Genomic DNA, 21,113 nt, shown 5'->3' with positions numbered 1-21,113 from the left:
CATGCAGTAGGTTTACCACCGTCCCCATAGTTGCCCAGAGTGTGTCTGGCTCCTGACTGCAACTCTGTAGCCCAGCCAGTCTCACGGTGGCTATGTTCAGCAGGCAGCGGCACCTCCCTGCCAGCTACCACCGACTCCAGCCTGGTATGAGTGCCATGGAGTGTCTGTGTGCCCCTTGGCTGCTCCTGGCCACTTCACCATGATGATTCTGTGGTGTGTCTATGGCTCCTTCCTTCCTTCCTTCCTTCCTTCCTTCCTCCCTCCTTCCCTCTCTCTCTCTCTCTTTCTCTTTCTTTCTTTCTTTCTTTCTTTCTTTCTTTCTTCCTGTGTTACCTATCTTTATTTCCCACCTTCCTTTGGGTGTTTCTGATGGTCTTCTGGTATTTCCCTCACAGGGATTCTAGTCATTTTTATCTTGACTTCCTCTCCTTCACTGGGTCACACAGAGGCCCTGTCTGTCACCTAGAAATCTTAATTATTATTTTTGAGGCAGTCTTACTATGTGGTGTAGGTTGGCCTGGAATTCACAGAGGGCTCTGGCCTCAACCTCCTAATGTTGTGACTAGAGGTGTGTGATATTAGGCCTAACTGCCTTGCAAGAGCCTCTCTTGAACTCCTTGGCTTATACAGCTGGGAGATCTTTCGCTCATTTCTATTTTAGCTTCATGGACAACTTGGCATTGTTGGCCTCAGTGTTAAATTTTTCACTGGCACACTCTTTTGCACTTGATAGTGTTGTTTCTGAGATAACCCTTCATTGTTATTTATTTATTTATTTATTTATTATTTATTTTTTTATGCTGCAGACTCCCCAGCACAGTTAGGTATTTCAGGGAAGCTTGGGTGGGGTACATTGCATGTTTCTTTGCCTTGGGGTCATCATCATCAATGGTTTGTCTCTAACCTCATATTAATTCTCGTCTAGTGTTCTTGGAAGAGTTTCTAGGTTTTGAGTCCGGAAAAGTCTTAATGGGAGGAGATTAGTTCAGTTCACAAAGTAAAATCAACTGCTATATCACATGTCTCAGCATTGCAAGGGAGGCCTTGTTAATGCATGGCCACGCTATCATGTGTCAGCCTTTCAAAAGATAATTTTACAACACAGGGGAGGTCTCCTTGTCATCAGATATTTAAGTCTCTCCCTTGATTGTTGATGGTCATGGCTGACCTGTTTATCGTCATCAAGCTCACAATCGATTGTTGGTCTTTTGTGCTGTATGTCACCCTAAGTTCAGGTCCACCTGTGACCCAGCTTCCTTCTTGTAAGGAAGGGACTTCCTCAGGATAGATTGTGTGGTGCCCTTGTTATTATCTGTTGATAATACAATACATTGCCTGTGGCTTTAGTGACATTTCTTGGCCTCTGAGTGCAGGGATTGGGGTAGACCATGTGACAAGCCCAGCTTTTGGTTACTGACATTAATGTGGACAGTGAATCTCAGACTCCTGTTGCAGGCAGAGCCCTTAAGTGGTCTGCAGTGTAGGGGATGGAGATGTATAATGTTTAATAACAGGTGACATAGCCTCCTCTGGGTGACTTTCTATCATTACCAGAGAAGGAGATCTGTATCCACATTACAAAGAAAAGGACCTACTGGTCCTCATCTTTTTCTCTGCCTCTTTTTGCCTGTGAAGGATTCAAAGGTTCATCTAGGCCAGGGCCAGGGAAGTAAGACTAAGTGCTGCAGTTGGCAGCCCCAGAGGAGAGCAGGAGGACTGACTGAGCACAACTAAGAGCATTATGTCCCCAAGGCAATATTCTCAAAACCCCTTCAGCTCAGCCTTCGTAAAGGCTGAGTTTGTTGGTTGGAACACTTCTCCTGGGGCACCTGAAGTAGGAGCTAAGGTGTGGGGGACAAATGCAGCCCGAGCCTCCTTGGTAGCAATCATAGACTTTAATTATTAATTGTTTTTTCTGATTTGCTGGTTTCAGCCTGTAGGTGCTGGTTCAATGTGCGGAGCTCAGAGGGAAACAGTCTTTTCATTCGACGCTTAGAAGAACAGCTGCTCCCGGGCTGTGCCTTCTTCCTGTCTACTCAAAACTCTCCAAACACATGAGGCTGAGAGTGTTTGTTCCTTTATCTGAGGTCCACATGAGTGACAGGAAGGGGAAAGGCTGCACCAGAGAAAGATCCATTTGTATTTCTTCTTCTTCTTCTTCTTCTTCTTCTTCTTCTTCTTCTTCTTCTTCTTCTTCTTCTTCTTCTTCTTCTTCTTCTTCTTCTTCTTCTCCTTCTCCTTCTCCTTCTCCTTCTCCTTCTTCTCTTCTCCTCCTCCCTCTCTTCCTCCTCTTTCTGCTTTGGAACAAGGTCTTTATGTATCCCAGGCTGGCCTCAAACTCCCTATGTAGCCAAGGGTGACCTTGAACTTCTGATCCTATCCACCTCTTGAATGCTGGGATTGCGTGTGTACACCATCATGCCCACTTTACTCAGTTCCTCTTAACTTCCTCATGCCAACACTTGCCCTCCGATAAAGGCAGAGGTCTTGAAGGCAGACCCCAGGCCAACAGCCAGGAGTTACCAAATCTGGTGGGACACTAGTTTATCTCATGGATGCCCTAGAGCAAGTCTCTTCCATCGGAAAAAGGTGGTGTCCTTATGACTTAGTTGTGCCTCAGACTGTTAGGTGCAGAGGTAGGAGCTATGCCTGGTAATGGTGCCATGTCTTAGTGAAAAGACAGGGTCTGGGAGAAGATGGGGTCTCTTCCGATGATGTGTAGTCCCAGGTTCTGGCCTGGGACTCAGCATTTCGTAGGCACCTGGATTCTACTACGTTTTCAGATGTGTCTTTTGAATGGAGAAGAGAGGAAGGGAGAGATGGAGGAGAGAAGACTTGCACTGACATGCCATCATATGATGTAAGAGGCTTCAAATGGCTCTCCCTCCTGAGGAGAGCCCTAACTCTGAACCTCTTCTCTCAGAAATGTCTCTCAGGCTTGACTCCTTACTTCCACCTTAGTTAACCTTTTAACAGAGAAAAGCTGCAGGTCCGAACTCCTCACACCTCCCAAACAGGTACAGCGAGGCCAGGCTTTGACAACCGAGGAAGGGACCAGCGTGAGTCTGAGGAAAGGAGGGCAAAGCCTAGGAGACAATGAGTGAGCGCAGGCTGCCAGGGGGTCAGTATGATTCTCAGTTGATTGTCACAGGCAAGGGTAAGGCGCTCCGCACCCCTAGGCTTCCTTGGGACTATTGTGGACCTGTGCAGCGATGGTGCTGGACTGGAGCAAGAACGCTGAGTAGGCCAGGTCAGCTTCCTCCTTGGATGACTGGGGAGCAATAGGAGAGGCATTAGTAGATGAGCCAGAAGAGTGACATGCATGTGGAGTTCTGCTGGAGCAACACACACTTCTGAGACCTTTACTGTCATCAGGCCCCATGCTCAGCAGGAAGAGCTAAATTTTGAGAAATGGAAAGTTGCAGCATCTAAAAATATCTCCCACTATCTCCCTACCCCCTTATGCAAAGTGGAGTGGAACACCCTCTGTTGGTGGGGGCTGTCCCCAGAAGCTATTGCTGTCCACAGGTGAGGCGGCCTCGGTCGTTGGCGGCCAAGGTGCCCTGTGTTTTCTCTTTCTGCCACCCTAGAGAGGTCTCTTTCTTTCTTCCTTCTTTCTTTCTTTCTTTCTTTCTTTCCTTCCTTCTTTCTTTCTTTCTTTCCTTCCTTCTTTCTTTCTTTCTTTCTTTCCTTCTTTCTTTCTTTCTTTCTTTCTTTCCTTCTTTCTTTCTTTCTTTCTTCCTTCCTTCCTTCCTTCCTTCCTTCCTTCCTTCCTTTCTTTCCTTCTTTCTTTCTTTCTTTCTTCCTTCCTTCCTTCCTTCCTTCCTTCCTTCCTTCCTTTCTTTCTTTTTTTTTCTTTTTAGCACTGTCCAGATGGCAGGGACTCATCCCTAGGACTAAGCCCACATCCTGACTCTGCTCAATGCAGGATCTCTGATGGGATGAGGGGGAGCAGATACAGTAAAAAGTATCAGTAACCCGCAATATGCCTCATAAGGAGACTCTGGGAGACAAGGGAGGAGGACAATTTGCAACCCAGTGGCAGGAGCTGCCTCTTCTGGGGTTTCACGATACTGGTTGAGGTGGGCAAAGGCTTCCGGTGATGATCAAGGTGCCCACTGTGCATAAATGTCTTCCAGCCAGGCCAGAGGTGAGTCCTGAGGAAGGTTTTGAAGGAGGATGTGTGGCCATGGGAAAATGGGAAAACCCTAAGGCCCCGGCCGTAGCTCAGGAAGATCACCCACTCAGTCCTCACCATTTAACATGTGACCCTCCGCCTGTGACCCCATCATTGGGTTCACAGCCTGCAACTGAGCCCCCTCCTTCTGAGGCTTCACACTGACGGATCTGTCTCCTTCTCAGAAAATCCTCTCAAATACAGAATTTGTGCCGTCTTCCCTGTTTGGGGGTTAATCTCCAGATGGGGATGATTTTTTGTTCTGATATCTAACCGCAGTCCGAATTCCCTGTCATGCAGTGGGATATACCCCTTCTTCCTTACCCGTTTTGCCTTCTTGGATTCTTCTGGCTCCGTGGCAACCTCAGTGGTAGTCACGATTTCTGCATGGAGAGAGAGAGTGTGTGTCCTTAGTCCTAACCATCTCTGTTCCTTCAGATGGGAACAGGTCCAGTTCTCCCCTCCCAAGGGCTAAGCATTCTCAAAATACATACCATCTTTCCTTTCGAGATCTGTCTCCTGGGTATCCGGAGAGGCCCCCATGTTCACATTGCCTCCCACATCCCTGGGGTTCTTGAAGTCTGCCATGCTGATGTCTGTCCTGTAGCTGCTGATTGACATCCGGTCTGTTGGACAGAGGACTGGGTGTGAGGGTAGGGCCGTGATTAAGGAGAGCGGGATGTGCTGCTTTGCCTGGGAAGACCTGCCACATGCCACAGCCCAAGCAACACCAAGGAGTGGTACCTCTTGATGCTTGCCTCCAAATCCAAATGGAAATAGTCTGACTCCCTTTCTGGGGCAGTCAAGACTCTAGGACCTTTGCCAATCTGTGACTCAGTTTGCAGCACTCCATTCTAGCTTAAATCAGCACTGTGGAAGGTGGCTATTGCCCTGTCTTGAGCCACAAAGAAATGGAGGGATGAAATGGGCTATGCCTGAGTCACCTGGCTGAGTAGCCGAACCGGAGGTGAGGTGGGGAGCATTCTGGGTACTTACCCACATTCTTCCGGTGTCGGACTCTTGCCACCCACACAGCCACAGCACCCACTGCCAGCACCAGACCCAGGGGCACCAGGGTGGAGAACAGCACTTTGGAGGTCCCTTTGTGTCCATCAGCACTGCAAGAGGGATTGAGTCAGTCCATCACTGACAGGGAGATCCTCAGGATGTGCAGGATGGCCCCCCCTTAGACTAGAGGTCCCCCACCCTTAGACTATCTATCTACTCTATCTTTTGGATGCAGTTCTTAAGTCTGTTTTGCTAAGGACCCCCCCCCCTCCATGCCCCCAAGCCAGCAAAGCAAGCACCTGGCCTTCTCTATATTCCGGGCTTCAGATATTGAACTGGACTTCTCCAGCCATGGGAGATGGAATGTGCACCTTCTCCTCCCTTGGCAAGCATAAGCCAAGGCTGTGAGAGCTGACTGTCTACTACTAGTCTCTTCCCACTTTGCTTCTTGGTTCTAGTGCCCCAGACTTGGGGCTTGGCTTCTGGAATGTTGTCCGGCTGGAGAATCTACTCACCTGCCAGCATCCACAGCTGCTCTGTTCTCCTGAGCTTGGTCTCCCACACCGTCTATCTCTCTTTCCTCTTCCAGAAGGTTGGGGTTTGGAATGGCTTTGTTCTCATTCTCACTGACACCCGATTCAACTACCTCTTCTTCTGGAGCAACGTTGGCAGGTGCGTTTGCATCCAATGGGCTGACTTGGCGTGACCCTGAAGCACAGCAAAGCAAAGGCTGTTATGGTTTTTCCTCTGTGTTCTTATGCCTGAGGGTTAGGGTGAAATCACAGCGCGAGACCTCAAAGCTTCTGGGAAGGGCTCCGGGGCTAGCACTAGACTTGGTAGTGAAGACCTTCTCTAGACTCCAGACATTATTTCTCCTCTTACTGCCCCCACCCCATGATTCCCTCTACCCAGTTCTCTACCCTATTCTTACCAAGCTAATTTCCATCGTCAAGGTTCTATGTAACAGATCCATCTGTGACAAAGGCTGACAGAGAGATTTTCTCAGCATCAAATCCTGTTCTAGGGCTACCTCCAGGCAGCAGCATGTCAATGGTTTCTAGTGAGCCAGTCTTGCTGGACTCAGACTTCCTGAGATATCTAGGGGCTAAAAAGCCCTCATCATACAAGATATCTTATATGACTCTCTCTCTCTCTCTCTCTCTCTCTCTCTCTGTCTCTCTCTCTCTCTCTCTGTGTGTGTGTGTGTGTGTGTGTGTGTGTGTGAGTGAGTGAGTGAGTGTGCTCGCGCGCGTGCCGTTTTTCCAAGACAGGATTTTCTCTGTGTAATAGCTTTGGCTGTCCTGGAATTAACTCTGTAGACCAGGCTGTCCTCAAACTCACAGAGATCCACCTGCCTCTCTCTCCCAAGTGCTGGGATTAAAGGCGTGAACTACTACCTACTACCTGGCTCCTATGGCATTATAAACAGGGGCTGGGAATACAAACTTACCAGATGAGCTTGCCTTAATTGTTTCTCCCCCTTCATTCTTTTGGTACCAGGAATTGAACCCAGGGCATTGTGCATGCTAAGCACATGTTCTAATAATGCAAGCTACACTCTCAGTCCTGTGCCTTAGTGGTCTTGGTCCAGGTGTAGGTCCCTGGCCATCTCTGGAGAGCAGTCTTAGGCAGATGGAGGCGGATCAGTGTGCTGATGCCAGTGTGACTCTGAAATTGCTCTGCAGAATTTCTGGATGGAGAGGGGGCTTCACTCTGGTGTGAGACTTGTCTTATTAGTGAGATTAGTCAGAAAAGCTCCTGTTATTTGCTTCCCTACTCCTTTCCTCTCATAGCAAAACCCGGTGGTTGTTCCTGATGGGGAAGCTTTTAGTCAGGGGCCTTTGATCAGCCATGCCATGGGGTGCTGTGGCCACTGACTGCACTTGGAGACTTACCCCCTGTCTTCTCTTCAACTGCTACATAGATGGCTGTAGTTTCTCCGTAGGCCTGGCCTTTCTTCACCCCACACCAGTACCAGCCTTCATCTTCCTTCTTGACTGGGTTCAGGGTCATGGAGATGACCTGATTGTTCGGGTCACAGCTCACAGAGGGCAGGCGGGCCGCTTTGTCGAGGCTAGGCAGGGTGTGGCAGCCCTCGTTGCTCCATTTGCACCAGTATTTCTCCTGGGAGTAGTATTTGCATGTATAGTGGCAGGAGAGCGTGAGGGCCTGTCCTGGCACTGCAATCACATTCTGTGGTGTCACCTCGAGGTTTGGCGTCCCTGTAGCTGGCAAACAGACACAGAAATTGAGGCTTGGAGATGCTGCAGGGGAAGGAAAGGGGCGGTTTTGGTATGCCACGTGCTTTTCCTCCGAAGGTAGCATTATGATACACGGTTCTGAATACGTAAGATGCAGAGGATACGCTAATGGAATGACTATTGATGACCACTGTGTCTGTCAGCCCAGAGTTTGGCATAGAACATACAGCCTTGCTCGGTGGCTTCTCTTTGCTCCCTTGCTTTTCTTGCTTGCTTTTGTTTGTTTGTTTTGTGACAGAGTTTCTCTCCCTAGCTGTCCTGGAACTTGCTTCATGGACCAGGCTGGTCTGGAACTCACAGCGATTTGCCTCCCTCTGCCTCTGCCTCCTGAGTGCTGGGATTAAAGGCGTGCGCCACCACACCCAGCCCCTTACTTTTCTCTACTTATTTTTTTTTTTTTCTAGGCTTAGTACAAAGAACATGTTCAATACTCTACTCCAGGGGGCATCTATCTGCAGCAAAAGAGGCTAGTATTTGATATCAGGAAGTGTTGCAAATGATGATTGAAAGAGAAGGGGGTGCTTGCTGGTTATGGGTGTGCAAATGTGACCTCTGGACAAGTGGCTCCTTCCTGCACCAGCGTGGATGGAGGTGGCATCGCAGGAAAGATGTCCAGGGCATAGATGAAGCTGCTGCTGCTGCAACAGTCTTGAGCATCCCATGGCCACCTGCTCCATGTCAACTCTCACCTTCAGAAACTTGGAGTTCTACAGTGCTTCTCCAGCGAGAGTCACCGTCGGTGAGACACCAGTAGGAGCCAGCATCCTGGGGGGTGAGCTGGTTGAGGATGACAGTGTAGGTACCGTTGCCCGGCTGATCGTACAGTGCCAGTCGGCCCTCGTACTGTTCATGCACCACCCCCTGGCTCTCTACGAGCACCGGGCAGTGTCCGTTTCCATCCGCTTCCCAGCGACACAAGTACTTGAGGCTGTTGCTTTCCTTGGGGTTGTAGGGACAGACTATAGCCACAGAGCCTCCTGTGACACCCTTTACCACAGAGCGACTAGGGGGCATGGTAGACTCTGGAAGGACAAATGGGGAGGCGTGAAAGGACAGAAATACCCAAATACCCTTGCATGCCCCAGGCAACTTTTCTTCCCGGGGCATCTGCCATGGGAATAGGAAAGTTTAGACAAATCACCTCCTCTTCCTCGGAAAATGAAATAGATTGTATTTATGTCTGAGTCTGTAGCTATCCAGTCTCCAGTGAGGTCAATGTGGGGTCTCTTTGCTCTCTTCCTATTCCATTCTCAGTCAGGAATGAATGGTATTTAGGAGAGACTCTTCACTTATTTAACTGTAAGAGGAACGCTTACAGACTCTTCCTCTAGGTATGCTTTCAATCTGCTTCTTAGCATAACCTACAATATGGCTTGATGCAGTGTACCTAGTTTAAGAAAATATATTTGGAATAGGTATACCTTAAAATAGAAGCTAAAACAATGAGGCATGATTTCAGTGAAGACCCCAAGAGTCACCTTCAAGAAAACAAAAGCTAATGCAGAGGTCTAGGGGGAACCCATGGTGACGGACAATGTCAGGGATGCTGATGAAGACCCAGAGTTGGCCAGGAAGATGGTGTCAGGAACATTGTCCCCTTAAAGGAAAGCCATAAGGACAGGTACTTTGAACTGCAAGTACTGGATTGCTGCTTCTCAGGAGGGCTAGTCTGTACACTGTGCTCCCGGGGGAAAGGCAGCATGGGTTGAATTGTTCTGCCTTGTTGGTAGCTTGTGGTGGATGCTCCAAATAACTAACAACCCTTAGAGCTGTGTGAGTGGAACATCTAGATGCTAGGGTACTGCTTTCCTGGAAGCTTTAAGGTTATGGTATGCCAGTGTTCTCCCATCTGGGTGTGAGGGTTGTGGTATACAATTTCTATGGAGTTAGGTGGGCTGGGGAGAGGATGTGGGCCCTACCATGGTACTGAGTCCCATCTATAGTCAAGCCTCCAGCTGGGGTTCTACTTTCCTTATTCTTGCTACCCAAGGGTAACCATCACTAGACCCTTGATAATGCAGAGGGACTGTTGGGAACTAACATAACGCAGAGGCTGCATTTCCTAGCTCTCCTGAACTGCCTCCCACTTAGTTCAAGACTTTCCAGCGAGTAGATACCACTGACTGACGTGAACATCGATGGGCGTATCAGAGAGTTGAGCTAGAGTCTCATCTGCTAACCCATGCCATCCCATCTTGCTTGCCTTTTGGAGGGTCTCACCTTCATTTACAAAGAGTTGCCAAGCTTGGATGGGCCAGCCTTCTTGGGGCAGACCAGAACTGTGGGCTCCACACAGGTAGTGTCCTGCATCTTCCTTCCTCAGGCCTGTGATCAACACACTGAAACGGCCATTGTTGTCCTTGCGGGTTAGCAGGATCCTGCCCTCAAAGGCTGGATCTCTCTGCCCCAGGGTGTTGATGATCAGATCACAAGTTTCCTTGTTCATCCTGCACAGATATTTGGCTTCGTGTGCCACCTCACGGCCCAAATCACAGTCAAAAGCCACCGAGGCTCTCAGATCTCCGTAAACCAGCTCTGGCTTAGGCTCTAGTACCTGGAGGTCAACATTCTTTCTATCAGCACTAGAGTCTTCCCCAGCCTGGCAAACATACAGCCCAGCATCACTGAGTCTTAGGTAATTAATGTCGACATTGAATAATTTTGGGTTGGTCCCTTTCATAGAAAGACGTGTTCTATCCTTATACTTGGGATTCACATATTCAGTAGAGTCAATGACAAGTTCACAGGTCTGACCTATTTTCTTACATAAGGATTTCTTGCTATGAGCGTTCTCCTTTTGGAAAGGGCAGTCGATGGTCACGTTTCTACCCAGGTCCTTTGTGTAGACATGAGTGTCAATTGGGAAGTCAGGAGCTGAGGAATGAAGAACAGGGGGAAAATTATAACTTTTGTTTGTAACATAGAGCCATTTGCTATTCCTAGTGAGGGATCTGGGTGGGCCTCCCTAGAGGAACACTGTCAGAATTTTTCTGTTGGAACTTACACAATGATGCACCAAAACAAAGGCCTCCAAAGCAAGGGTTTTATTTTTGACTTTCTCCCACACTTTGATTTTCACTCCATTGTCCCGAAAGGCAAGCCCTAGAAACCAGAATTCCTCTTCTCCAAGGCAGACCATAATAACCTCTTTACCCTAGCTATTCACAAACCCTAAAAATAATACTTTAACCTTCCCATTTTTCTTTGTTAACAATGGGGCAGACAGAAACTCCTGACATGTCATTCTATATATCAAGGTCTTCGCTGCCTCACACCCCAAAGGAAGCATGACAGCTGAGGGGCCAAGAAGAATTGGGACAGATGGGCCTTGCTGGGATTTCCGCTCAGTCTCCTGCCACTAGTCATTCCTGTTTGGTTTCATCTCTGCATGGCCACCCCTGCTTCATGGAACCCAACATAAAAGTTGCATAGGAACCAGATCTTTGCATGGCCGTTGTGAAGGTTCCTATGATAGCATAACTTCAATAAACAGGGGGCTGGAGAGATGGCTCAGCAGTTAAGAACCCTGGCTGCTTTTTCAGGACCAGGGTTCAATTCCTGGAACCCATACAGTGGCTCACAACCATCTGCAACTCCAATCCCATGGGATCTGACATCTCTCCTGGCCTCTTTGAGTACCAAGAAAACATTTGGCACATAGAAATATTTGCTTACAAAACACTCATAGTCATAACATAATTAGTTAAACTTAAAATGAACTTGGTTAGATGAAGCTATGTGATCTCTTGTTAACCTGTCTTTGTTGTGGAGGTGTTGGCTACAGCTTTTATGAGTGAAGCTAGCAAACACCCATCCATTTCCTCTTCCAGGGCCCGGCCTGACTTCCATCTTCTCAGGAAGGGTTTCCCTAGGCTTGGACTAGTTTCCCCTTGTGAACCTCTTCGTCAGTCATCGTATCCAGGGCAGGCTCTACCTCGGTAGACTGGAGGGAGGACACATTTATTTTCTTCACATTTCCCTCTCTGCTATGACTAGCACAACATCTTGTTTGGTAGGTGCTAAATTAAAATGTGCAGAAACTAACGGAATTGAACATGAATTGTCTAAAGATAATATTCCAAATAGTCTGGGCTGCCTTAAAAAGCAGAGTCTGCTATTGGACGTGTTTAACTTGGAGCCTGTATTCCCTGCAGTACTCTTCAAGGTATCTAGATGGGGTCAACTGTGAATACTCCTTACCTCTTGGGGATCTGTGGTGTTATGACTCTCCATGAGCACAGGAACGACTTTCCTGTGGCACATGCATCCCAAAGAGCAATGCATATCCTCAGAGCCCCTGTGAATTTCCTCCCTTGAGTTTTCTCTTTTAACTGTAGTCAGAAAACCTTTATCTGCCTCTCTTCTTTCAATCACAGTGGGTTTGTTAAGAGGCCAACCCCTTCAGGGGCCTAGACACCAGTTAAAAAGAATCTAATTCATGCTGATAGTTCTAATGGAGCCCACTAAAATCCCTTTATAATGAAGTCTTCTGTGGCCCGAAAGCCTTGATGTAAAGGAACATTGTGGTAGGAATGTAAGGATTCTTAAAAACTCTCTTGGTGTATTTTCTACCTCATTGGGTGCTATAGGTGTTCTATAAACTGATGACGTCACTGCTTCAAGGTAAGGTTAAGCAGAAGATTTTAATTGTAGATATGAGGGAGAGTACAGCTGTGCTGCCATCCTGGCCCACCCCTTTGAAGTGTAGAACAGGTACTTGTGATAGGGAGCCTGGAAGCCAGAATTTGCTTCAGTATGCTAATAGACTCCTCAAATGGCCATTTGTCCTTCTGTCAGTGGTAAGGGAAATGGCTCCTTTAGCAGAAGAGAACTGGTTTCACAAGTTCCTGAGGAATGATGGCTTTTGTCTTTTCTTCAGAATTTGGGGAAAAAGGAGTTTCCTTTGGACCTGACAGACATCATGTCTCAACTCTATCACACACAACAAAAGCTGTCCTTCTGGTACCCATTTAAGCCTAAGATGCTTGTTAGAGATCCAGAAGACATAGGAAATTTCATCCACTTCCCCCAGATTTGCTTCATATGTGTTGATATGAAGAGCCTTTGCCTTAGGAGGGAGACTTTAGCCTTTATGTGAGGATACCCTTCTCTAAGAGGTATCTTCCTCAGGTAAGCTCGCATTGTACCTGAATTGATTGAAACTGTTTTCCCCCAGAATCCTAGGGAGCCTGGATTCTTACCTTGGCTGACCTCCAAGCTGACTTCAAAGAACAGGCCTCGGTTACTGGTGCCCAGACCACATTTATAGCTCCCAGTGTCATTCTGAGTGAGCTGCTCGATGTTAATCATAAATGTGTTATTCTCTGGGAAGTTGATGAGGTGGGCTCTGTCTGCATACTCCTTGGAGACGTAGCCATTTGAAGAGATGAGGGTTGTGCAGAGGCCGCTGGCTCCTTGCCGGCACCAGTACTTCCGGCTGTGCCGGTTGACAGAGGTGGCTGGATAGTAGCATGTGATGGACACCGAGGTACCTACCACACTACTCACATCCTGGGGACCAAATATGGGGCTTTTTGTGAAGACCGCTGTGGGAACAGAAGGCAAGAGTTTTAAGAACTGAGGGAGGCCAAATGGGATGAAATGATCCATATAGCTCATCAGGAGGAATATGGTTTTCTAATTAATATGCATTCCCTAGTTATTTACATAATTCGACAGCCACACAAAATTGTATGAAATCAAATGGCTTCTTAATCATACTTTGGTTCCATTTTAATAGTGATGTGATAAGTAAGTCATTTCATTTTGTATCAGGCATCCACTTTAGGAGCTGTTGGCCTCTGATCTGAATTTCTAAGAGCTCTGACCCCTGGTCCCCTCCCCTAACTTGTGCAACTGTTGTGAAATGATTAACAGTTTGTTCTGGCTTCTGTAAACATGCTTATCTCTGTGGACGGGGGAATGGCAGTTTCTCGTGTAGCTATAAATTCTGCAGAAGTAGAGTAATTATGATGGTCACCTTTAAAACCCTTTCCCCCATCTGTTCAGGTGTGGCACATTTCTGATTTGGCTTAGCGATACCTGCCCTGCCAGCATAAATAATAGTTTTGGCTAGTTATATCTGTGATTGAGTCTGTGACCTTTTCCCAGGGGTCTCAAACTCCACAACATTTTTAGAGGTCCCAGCAAGATCCTGGGGGACCCCCAGACTCAGGGATAGGGATCCAGGATAGGCCCCGAGTGGGGGCAAGTCTAAGGCAGACTTGGAGACTCAGGGGCATCAGAAACCATGGCTGCCACAAATTAAAGAATCATTAGTCAGAGGCAGCCCTAGTTGGGGGCAAATACCACAACTGGGAGGCCCAGCAGCAAACAGCCCTAGATGGGGGCAAGTAGTTTTGTGGACTTGGAGGCCGTGGGTTGTCCCAGACTGTGACGACTGCAAATTGAAACAATTACAAATTGTTTGGCAATTGCAAATCAAGTGGCTAATGCACACTCAGGGAGCTGTTTCGGGAAGTCCTGGGGAGACACAGAGGGTGAGATTTAATGTGATTGTAGACTCAGTCTCCAGGGATAGAGGAGATGTCCTCCTGAACCCCTGTGGCTTTTGGCCACTCTATGTGTGAAGGTGGCCACTCTATGTGTGTGTCTGCCTCCTCTGGTTATATGAATGTTTTGTCTTTTTTTACATTATTCGCATTTGGTGGATTTGTACTTTCTGGTATGCTTATAAGTTTTGCGGCCAAAAGGAGATGTTGACAGTATTGCATGCAGCTCAAGTGTCCCTTGAGCTGCATGCAATACTTCCCAGAGTTCCATGAGGCGGACTATGGAGTTAAGATGTCACCTTGGAAGCTCTGCACTCTCTGTGAACTAGAACACCCCTCTTTTCCTGTGGGATGGCCAGATGATGCAGGGTCCTTCAACCCTCATATTTCCAGGAGTCTGTGAAGTGGTCCCAGGGAACCCTAGCCACACACAGCACTTCCCTTATATGTATTTCTGGTTCTCCCTCCTTGTTGAGCCCTCTCCATGGCTGCAATGTTGTGCCCTTAAACAAGGTTCCTCTGTTTTAGTTACCAAGTCTATAAATCAAAGTCAATAAATAGGAACCTACGTAAAATGCCTGGACTCTCTGTACTGGCCCATGTAAAGGTGATGGATTTCCCCCGCTTTATAGCCTATGCATCCAGCCAGTCCAGTGCATGAGAGGGGCCCCATAATTTATCCTGACTTGCCCTCACCTTCACACACTTGGAGTAGGTAGGCTAGATTCTGCTCTACCCTAGCTGTTCTCTCTCTTAGAGAGGAAGCCCCTAGTGGCTTCCCACCCCCACAGCCACAAGAATTTATGGGGATGAGAGGCCCAGACCTCCTTCTCTTGACCAGTCTCCTGAATAACTGGAGGACTTAGAACCCTCCCTTCTCTGAGATGCCTCAGGCCCTCCTCAGCCTGTTGGACTCTATTTTCTTTACCTTCCAACACATCTTGGCTGATTGTGGGCAGTTTCTAGGGGCCCTTTCTACTGCTTAGGAGGAAGATATGATCATGACTGCAGCCAGGAAGGCTGTGATGGGTTCGGGGTAACCACTGCAAATGCAGAAGAAAGGATTGAGCGAATATTGCCCTCAGCTTTACCAAGCTGGGATCCCAACATTGACCAAGGTTAAGGCAGCACTAGACACCTATTGGTGGGCCTTGTCACTGCAATCAGAGCAGCGGTCCCAACTAATCACTCAAAAGTATCTGAGGTAATTCAGGGACATCATGAATTTCCTGCTGGATTCTTGGAGCACCTCAGGGAAAATTACCCGGAATTTACCTCCATAGATCTGGATGCTCCCAGAAAACTAGCAGGTTAGTAATATTGCCTTTGTCACCAGCCATTCCCAAATACTCGCAGGAAGTTACAGAAATTAAAAGGGTTCGAGGGAATGAATAGATCACGGTTGTTAGGAATAGCTCAGAAAACTTAACAATAGAGATCCAAATGAGAAGAAAGACTGGCCAGATAATAATATGACCATGTTCAAAGAGACTAATTAAAAACCAGAAGTACCCCAGGGGGCCAAATCTGCTCCCATCCATGTTGGAGAAGAATCAGTGTGCAAACTGTAGAAAAAAAGGATATTAGAAAAAAATAAACCTCCTAATTGTAGGCAAGAAGGAAGGGGGGACATCCAACAGGAGGACCCGGTCCTCAAGCTGAGCCAAGCTATTCTGAATATTCCTGAGCCACAAGGTAAAAGGCAGTTGAGAGAATTCTTGGGTACAGTTGGATACTACAGACCGTGGATACCCAGTGTTGAAGGAATAGCAGAACTGTTACTTTAGAGCCTGGGAGGAAGTGGCCCTGTGAGCTGGGAGGACACAGAAAAGGAGGCATTCCAAAGGCTCAAGGAGGACTTGATGCCCGCCCTAGCTCTCCGGCACCTGACACCGACAACCACTTCCACTTGTGGATGAACAATAGGGTGATAAAAGGAATGCTGACTCAAACTTTGGGGCCCTAGACAAGGAGTGCTTGTCTGAATGCATAGACCCTGTTGCAGTAGCATGGCCAGGTAGCATCTGGGCCACTGCCTGCCCCAACACTATTGTTCAAGGATCAAATTCTCACCGTCTGCTATGTGAAACCCAGAATCCCTCCTGAATGATCCCGAAGGACAACCAGCCCATGCCCGTGCCTGCATCATTGACCACCTGCAATATAGACAACTGGACCCCGACACCAGCCCCTTGGGAAGGCAGATGTGACCTTATTCACCATTGGAAGCCGTTACGTACAAGGCAGGTTCAGGTTTGCAGGAGTGGCTGTAGTGACACTCACAAAGGTAACCTGGGCACAAAGGACATCGGCCCAAAAGGCAGGACCGATAGCCTTGACTCCGGCACTGAGATGGGGAAATGGTTGAGCTGTCAACATCTGTGTCCACAGCTATTATGCCTTTGTCACTGCACGTGTCCCTGGTGCCTTGCCTGCTGACCTCTACAGAAAAGAAGATCGAAAACAAGGAGGAGTTCTTTGCTCTCTTAGCAGCCTTTTGGCTGTCAGAGAAGCTTGCTGTTATCCGTTGTGTGGAACACCACAAAGGGGATTTGGTAGAAACCCGAGGCATCAGATTTGCTGATGTCTCAGCAGGAAGGGCAGCCACAGAGCCCAGTGGGGCCACCTCAAACATGTGGCCCTCCATGGGCCACACAGTAGGGGCCCACTGACACAGAGGCCTGGTGGATGCTTCCAGACAGATGCCCCATCCTACCAGAAGTCTTGGCGTTCATCCCTTCTCTCACAAATCCATCAGGGTGACTTGAGATGGACCAAACTAAAAGACTCAATCAGGGACAGGTACTTTCTATGCCACCCCGATGAAAGAGTTGAGCAAGTTAGCTGCCACTATGCCATCTGCACCCACGTGAACCCAAGGGGAATAAAACACATCCCTATGAGTGTTCAAGGAAGGGACTTAGTCCCACAAACACTGGGAATTGGACTGTACTGAAGTCACCCCGACAAGGTTTAGTTACTTGCATTTGCTAGCTTTCATAGATTTATTTATTTTTCAGGATAGACTACTTTCCTGCAAGGTCAGAAACAGCCAATGTAGTTACTAAAAAAAGTTACTGATGGAGATTATTCCCAGGGTTGGCCTCCTCTCTTCTTTGGGGTCTGACAATGGGCTGACTTCATGGCCAAAGTCTCTCTGCAAGCCGCTAAAACTCTAGGAATACATTGGAAATTACGTTGCACCTATAAGTCCCAGAGCTCAGGACAGGTAGGAAGAGTTAACAGGACTATTAAAGGGATACCGATTTAATTCTGGGCAGGAATTGGCAAGGAGTGGATAGAGCTGCCCCATACTGTTCTTTTTAGAACCAGGTGATCCCTACCAGGCAAGCTATACCATTTGAAATAATGCCTAGCAGCAACTCCCACTTACTCCTGCAAAGGGAAGGCCACAGACTATTGAAATGTCTCATGATTCCTTCCTTAAGTCCTATCAGGCATTGCAGCAGACCATCTGAGACGTCCCCAATCATCTATCACCCCCACCGCTAACTCTGCTTTTGACTGAACAGAAGCAGAGATTCCAACCTGGGGACTTGGTATGGGTCCATTGCCTGCCCAGCAGAACCCTGGAACTTTCCTGAAAGGGGCTGTAGCCAGTAATCCTGACAACATCCATGGTCATCAAGATAGCGGGGACTGAGGCTTAGACCCACCATTCCCATTTTAAAGTAGACATGACTGGTCAAAACAAAGGTGAAAATGGAGAGTAATGGGAGATGACCAGCGGCACCAAAAGGTGCGGTTCATCAGCATCTCGGACTTAGACTGATGATGATGTTGGGAATCTTGACAGGTATCTTTTATGCTTGAGCCACTGAAAATGTTAAGGTTTGGGGTTGGGAGTTGTCATGGGAACCATGCATCTTATATCCATGGTCAGACAATAGAAAAATAATACCTGTTCTACAAAATGTTGCCTCCCAGCCTGTGTTTAGATTTGGTCTAATCCTCTTCAAGGATTCTCTGCTCCAGGGATGAAAAAGATTGGGATCTCTCATTTCCAAGATGCAATATATTGGAAGCGATGTCACTGTCATTCCCAGCATGTGATAAATGAAACCCCTTTTCATATATGTCTAGCTGATGATGAGCCAATATATCAACATCAGCAACAACGAGATTATCATTGTTCTGACCCAAACGGTGAGGCTGAGTTTGTCTGAATAAGGGATTCTGGGCACCTAGACCATACCTCTTTTTGGAGTGAGAACTCCCCCCCAACCCTGGAACTAACTGAGCACACAGACCTGGCTTACAAGTCCTGGGGTTTCCAACTCAACATCAAGAATTTCAATTTTAAATGGGCTGTGGAGTTCCCTATACGAGAAAGGGTTAGGGTTAGGCTTAGTGCCCCCCCCCCCCCGGCCCATTTGGATGCCTTAACCAAAGATTAGAATGTGCCTTCCTGTCCTTCTCCCTCCTTGGACCACTCCACTCCACCCATGGTGATAAGTCAGACTTCAATCTCAACCGAGCTGTATATGGTAGCAATAGACTCACTCCATTTCCCGATGATGTCCCTGAGCTTGAGATCTTAATGTTACTACACAGTTTGATTAAATCATACCCTCCCTAACCTTGGAAATGAATATTGACTTTGCCTCAACGCTGGGCTTCCTTTTTATGTGAGAATAGGGGTCAGTCTCTCTATTACCCCAATTACTAGCCCATCCGAGAATTTAAATTATGAACCAGAGAAAAGTAAGCGCACCCTAGGAGACCTCCAAGAAACAAGTACTTGTTTAATCTCTTCAATTTATAATCATTCAGCTTCCCTTTATGTCCTATAGTCCTCATATGTATACCAGTAAGTCTGAATATATTAGAATATAATTTCTGGCTCCTTTAAGGACACCGTAGGCCCGCACATTTGGCCTCAATAGTTGTGTAGCAGCAAAGCTCTACACAATCTCTGTATTCTAGCTTGTACCCTTCCCCAAGTAGATATGTATACTAGAGAGGACAGTAGACAGCAGTATATAAAGGACGCTCCCACTATGAGGGCTAGGGCCTAGTTAGAAGAAAAAGAATAGTAACTCGGCTTATACCCCCTCCTAGTGACAACAGGGATCGCTGCCTTGGGAAACATCAGCTTTAATTATTCAAGATCAGACTTTCAAAACTAAACAACAAAGTAGGCCAGGACACACAACACCTCAATGATTCTATAGGACAACTTGAAAAGCAAGTATGTTCCCTAGCAGAAATGGTTTTTACAAAACCACCAGGGATGAGATTTGTGCTGTCTGGGTGTGGAAAATGCTGTTTTTATGCCAACAACCAGGGAGTTATATTAGAAACATTAAACACAGTCCAGAAAAGCTTAGGTTCAAGAGCAGAGTGTGATGAAGCCTCTAACTGGTTTCCATCCATTTTCTCTTCCCATGGCTTACCACCCTTTGACCGCCGTAGCTAGACCTATCTTTTACCATTCCTTGGCATATGGTCAGCCTTCGAACTTTAAACTGGTTGATAATGGACACTTAAAAAGAATGAATTCTATTTAAACCGATGATTGTGCAGAAAGCAACGGTTTGATTCATATGATCTTTATGGGGAATGTGGTGGCTAAGAAAATTCTACTTTGGTAGCTGTTGGTCTCTGACCTAAATTCCTAAAAGCTCTGAGCCTTTGTCCCCTCCCCTAAATTGTGCAACTGTTGTGAAATTGTTAACAGCTTGTTCTGGCTTCTGTAAATATGCTTATCACTGTCAGCAGGGGCAATGGCAGTTTCTCCTGTTGCTGTTGGGGGGGGGGGGTGAAACAGTTCTTCATGTCTGGGGTAGGGGTTCTTCAGTAGTTGTAAATTCCGCAGAAGTGGATTAATTGTGGTGTTTGCTTTTAAAATCTGTTCCCCCATCTACTCAGGTACAGCATATTTCTTATTTGGCTTAGAGATTAGCTGTCCTGTTATAAAAACAATAAATTTGGCTAATTAAGATCTGAATCGAATCTGTAGTCTTTTCCCATTGTTCTTGTATTTCACAACAGTAACCCATTAACAATAGTATTTTTTAAGGACAATGAATGACAAGCTAATGGTATCTTAACACTACTTTTCAGGATGTTATGTTTTTACTATCGATTATTTCCTTTTTCTTCTTCTCCATTTTTTTTTTTATTAAACTAAAACATTACTAAACTAAAACCATTAAGGGTGAGGAAAAGTAGTTAATTTAGTTTATTTCCCCCAAATTACATGATTCAGAAAAGATGTTTGATTTAAGGTCAAAGTCTTTTTTTTTTTTCCCTAAGTCTTCAGAGAGGACCTTCTATCAGACTCTTCGTCTTAAAAATCAGGACTTTCCCTCCCTGTCTCTGATTTCCAGTGATCATCAAAACCCACTTTTAGACACGCCTTTTCTGAATTGCCTCTTGTGTGATTGTGTCTCGTAGGGGTACACATGTTGACAGGGACATTGCTGGGGGTGGCTCCGATGTCCGTGACTCCGTGGAGCTGGGATCCTAGAATCGAGGAGTCTAGGAGAAAAGAGCTTGATCTGGGGAGTTGGGGCAACAGACCCACCTGGGAGGATGACCAGGAGAGTGGTGGCTACGAAGAACCTCATTGCTGGTGGCTTCCAAGGGGGCTGTGCCATTCAGGTTGACTTCTTGTGTGAGGGCTGGAAGATAACAACCAAATGAAAGACGCTCCTCCGTAACACCTATTTGCTTCCTGTCTCCAGAGACTGTGCAACTCCTGTTGAGTTAATAAATGAATGTACGCATGGCATCTTCCTTTGCTAGGAACTCCCAATTCTTGCCCCCCCCCGGCTCTCCGTCTTTCTCTCTTATCTATAATATAAAGCTTCCTTTTAATTATACCGCGAAGAAGCCATGTAGTCAGTTTATATTAAAAATATCAAAGACTGTCTTCGGCAAACAATAGGCGTTCTTCGATAGTCATAAGGCGCTTTATTTCTTACCTAAGTTTCTTTGGGATAGTGATATTGATGGCATTTCTTTGTCATCACCCAGGACACAGTATTGGGAACACTGTGGCACAAATTCTAATAGGTCTTAATAACTAAAACCCGGAGTCAGATAGTAGGGGTTGAAAGCTGAAAGATCAGAGAAGCAGAGCAGCCAGCCACTAGCTCTTACCTCTACCTCAGACCGAATGAGAGATCC

General features: G+C 46.9%; 1 protein-coding gene across 2 annotated transcripts; it reads right to left on the bottom strand.

The window, feature by feature from the left end:
* Positions 1–1,876: 1,876 nt before the first annotated feature.
* Pigr (polymeric immunoglobulin receptor) lies at positions 1,877–20,629 on the bottom strand. Of its 2 annotated transcripts, XM_051203958.1 has the most exons (10): positions 20,509–20,628; positions 12,648–12,992; positions 9,667–10,320; positions 8,136–8,468; positions 7,081–7,413; positions 5,701–5,893; positions 5,174–5,295; positions 4,672–4,803; positions 4,502–4,560; positions 1,877–3,271 (listed from the first exon to the last, which is right to left on the bottom strand). In XM_051203958.1, the coding sequence occupies exons 1-10, from the start codon at positions 20,579–20,581 to the stop codon at positions 3,176–3,178; spliced, it is 2,340 nt and encodes a 779-aa protein (XP_051059915.1). In that variant the 5' UTR covers positions 20,582–20,628; the 3' UTR covers positions 1,877–3,175. The 2 variants fall into 2 exon arrangements, with proteins under 2 accessions (XP_051059915.1, XP_051059916.1); XM_051203959.1 differs by lacking the exon at positions 8,136–8,468 and having other exon boundaries at positions 20,509–20,629.
* Positions 20,630–21,113: the final 484 nt, after the last annotated feature.

Source organism: Phodopus roborovskii, unplaced genomic scaffold, assembly GCF_943737965.1.
Source record: "Phodopus roborovskii unplaced genomic scaffold, PHOROB, whole genome shotgun sequence".
NCBI lineage: Eukaryota > Metazoa > Chordata > Mammalia > Rodentia > Cricetidae > Phodopus > Phodopus roborovskii.
Note: the sequence above shows the minus strand (reverse complement) of the source record. Positions and strands in the feature narration are given on the sequence as shown.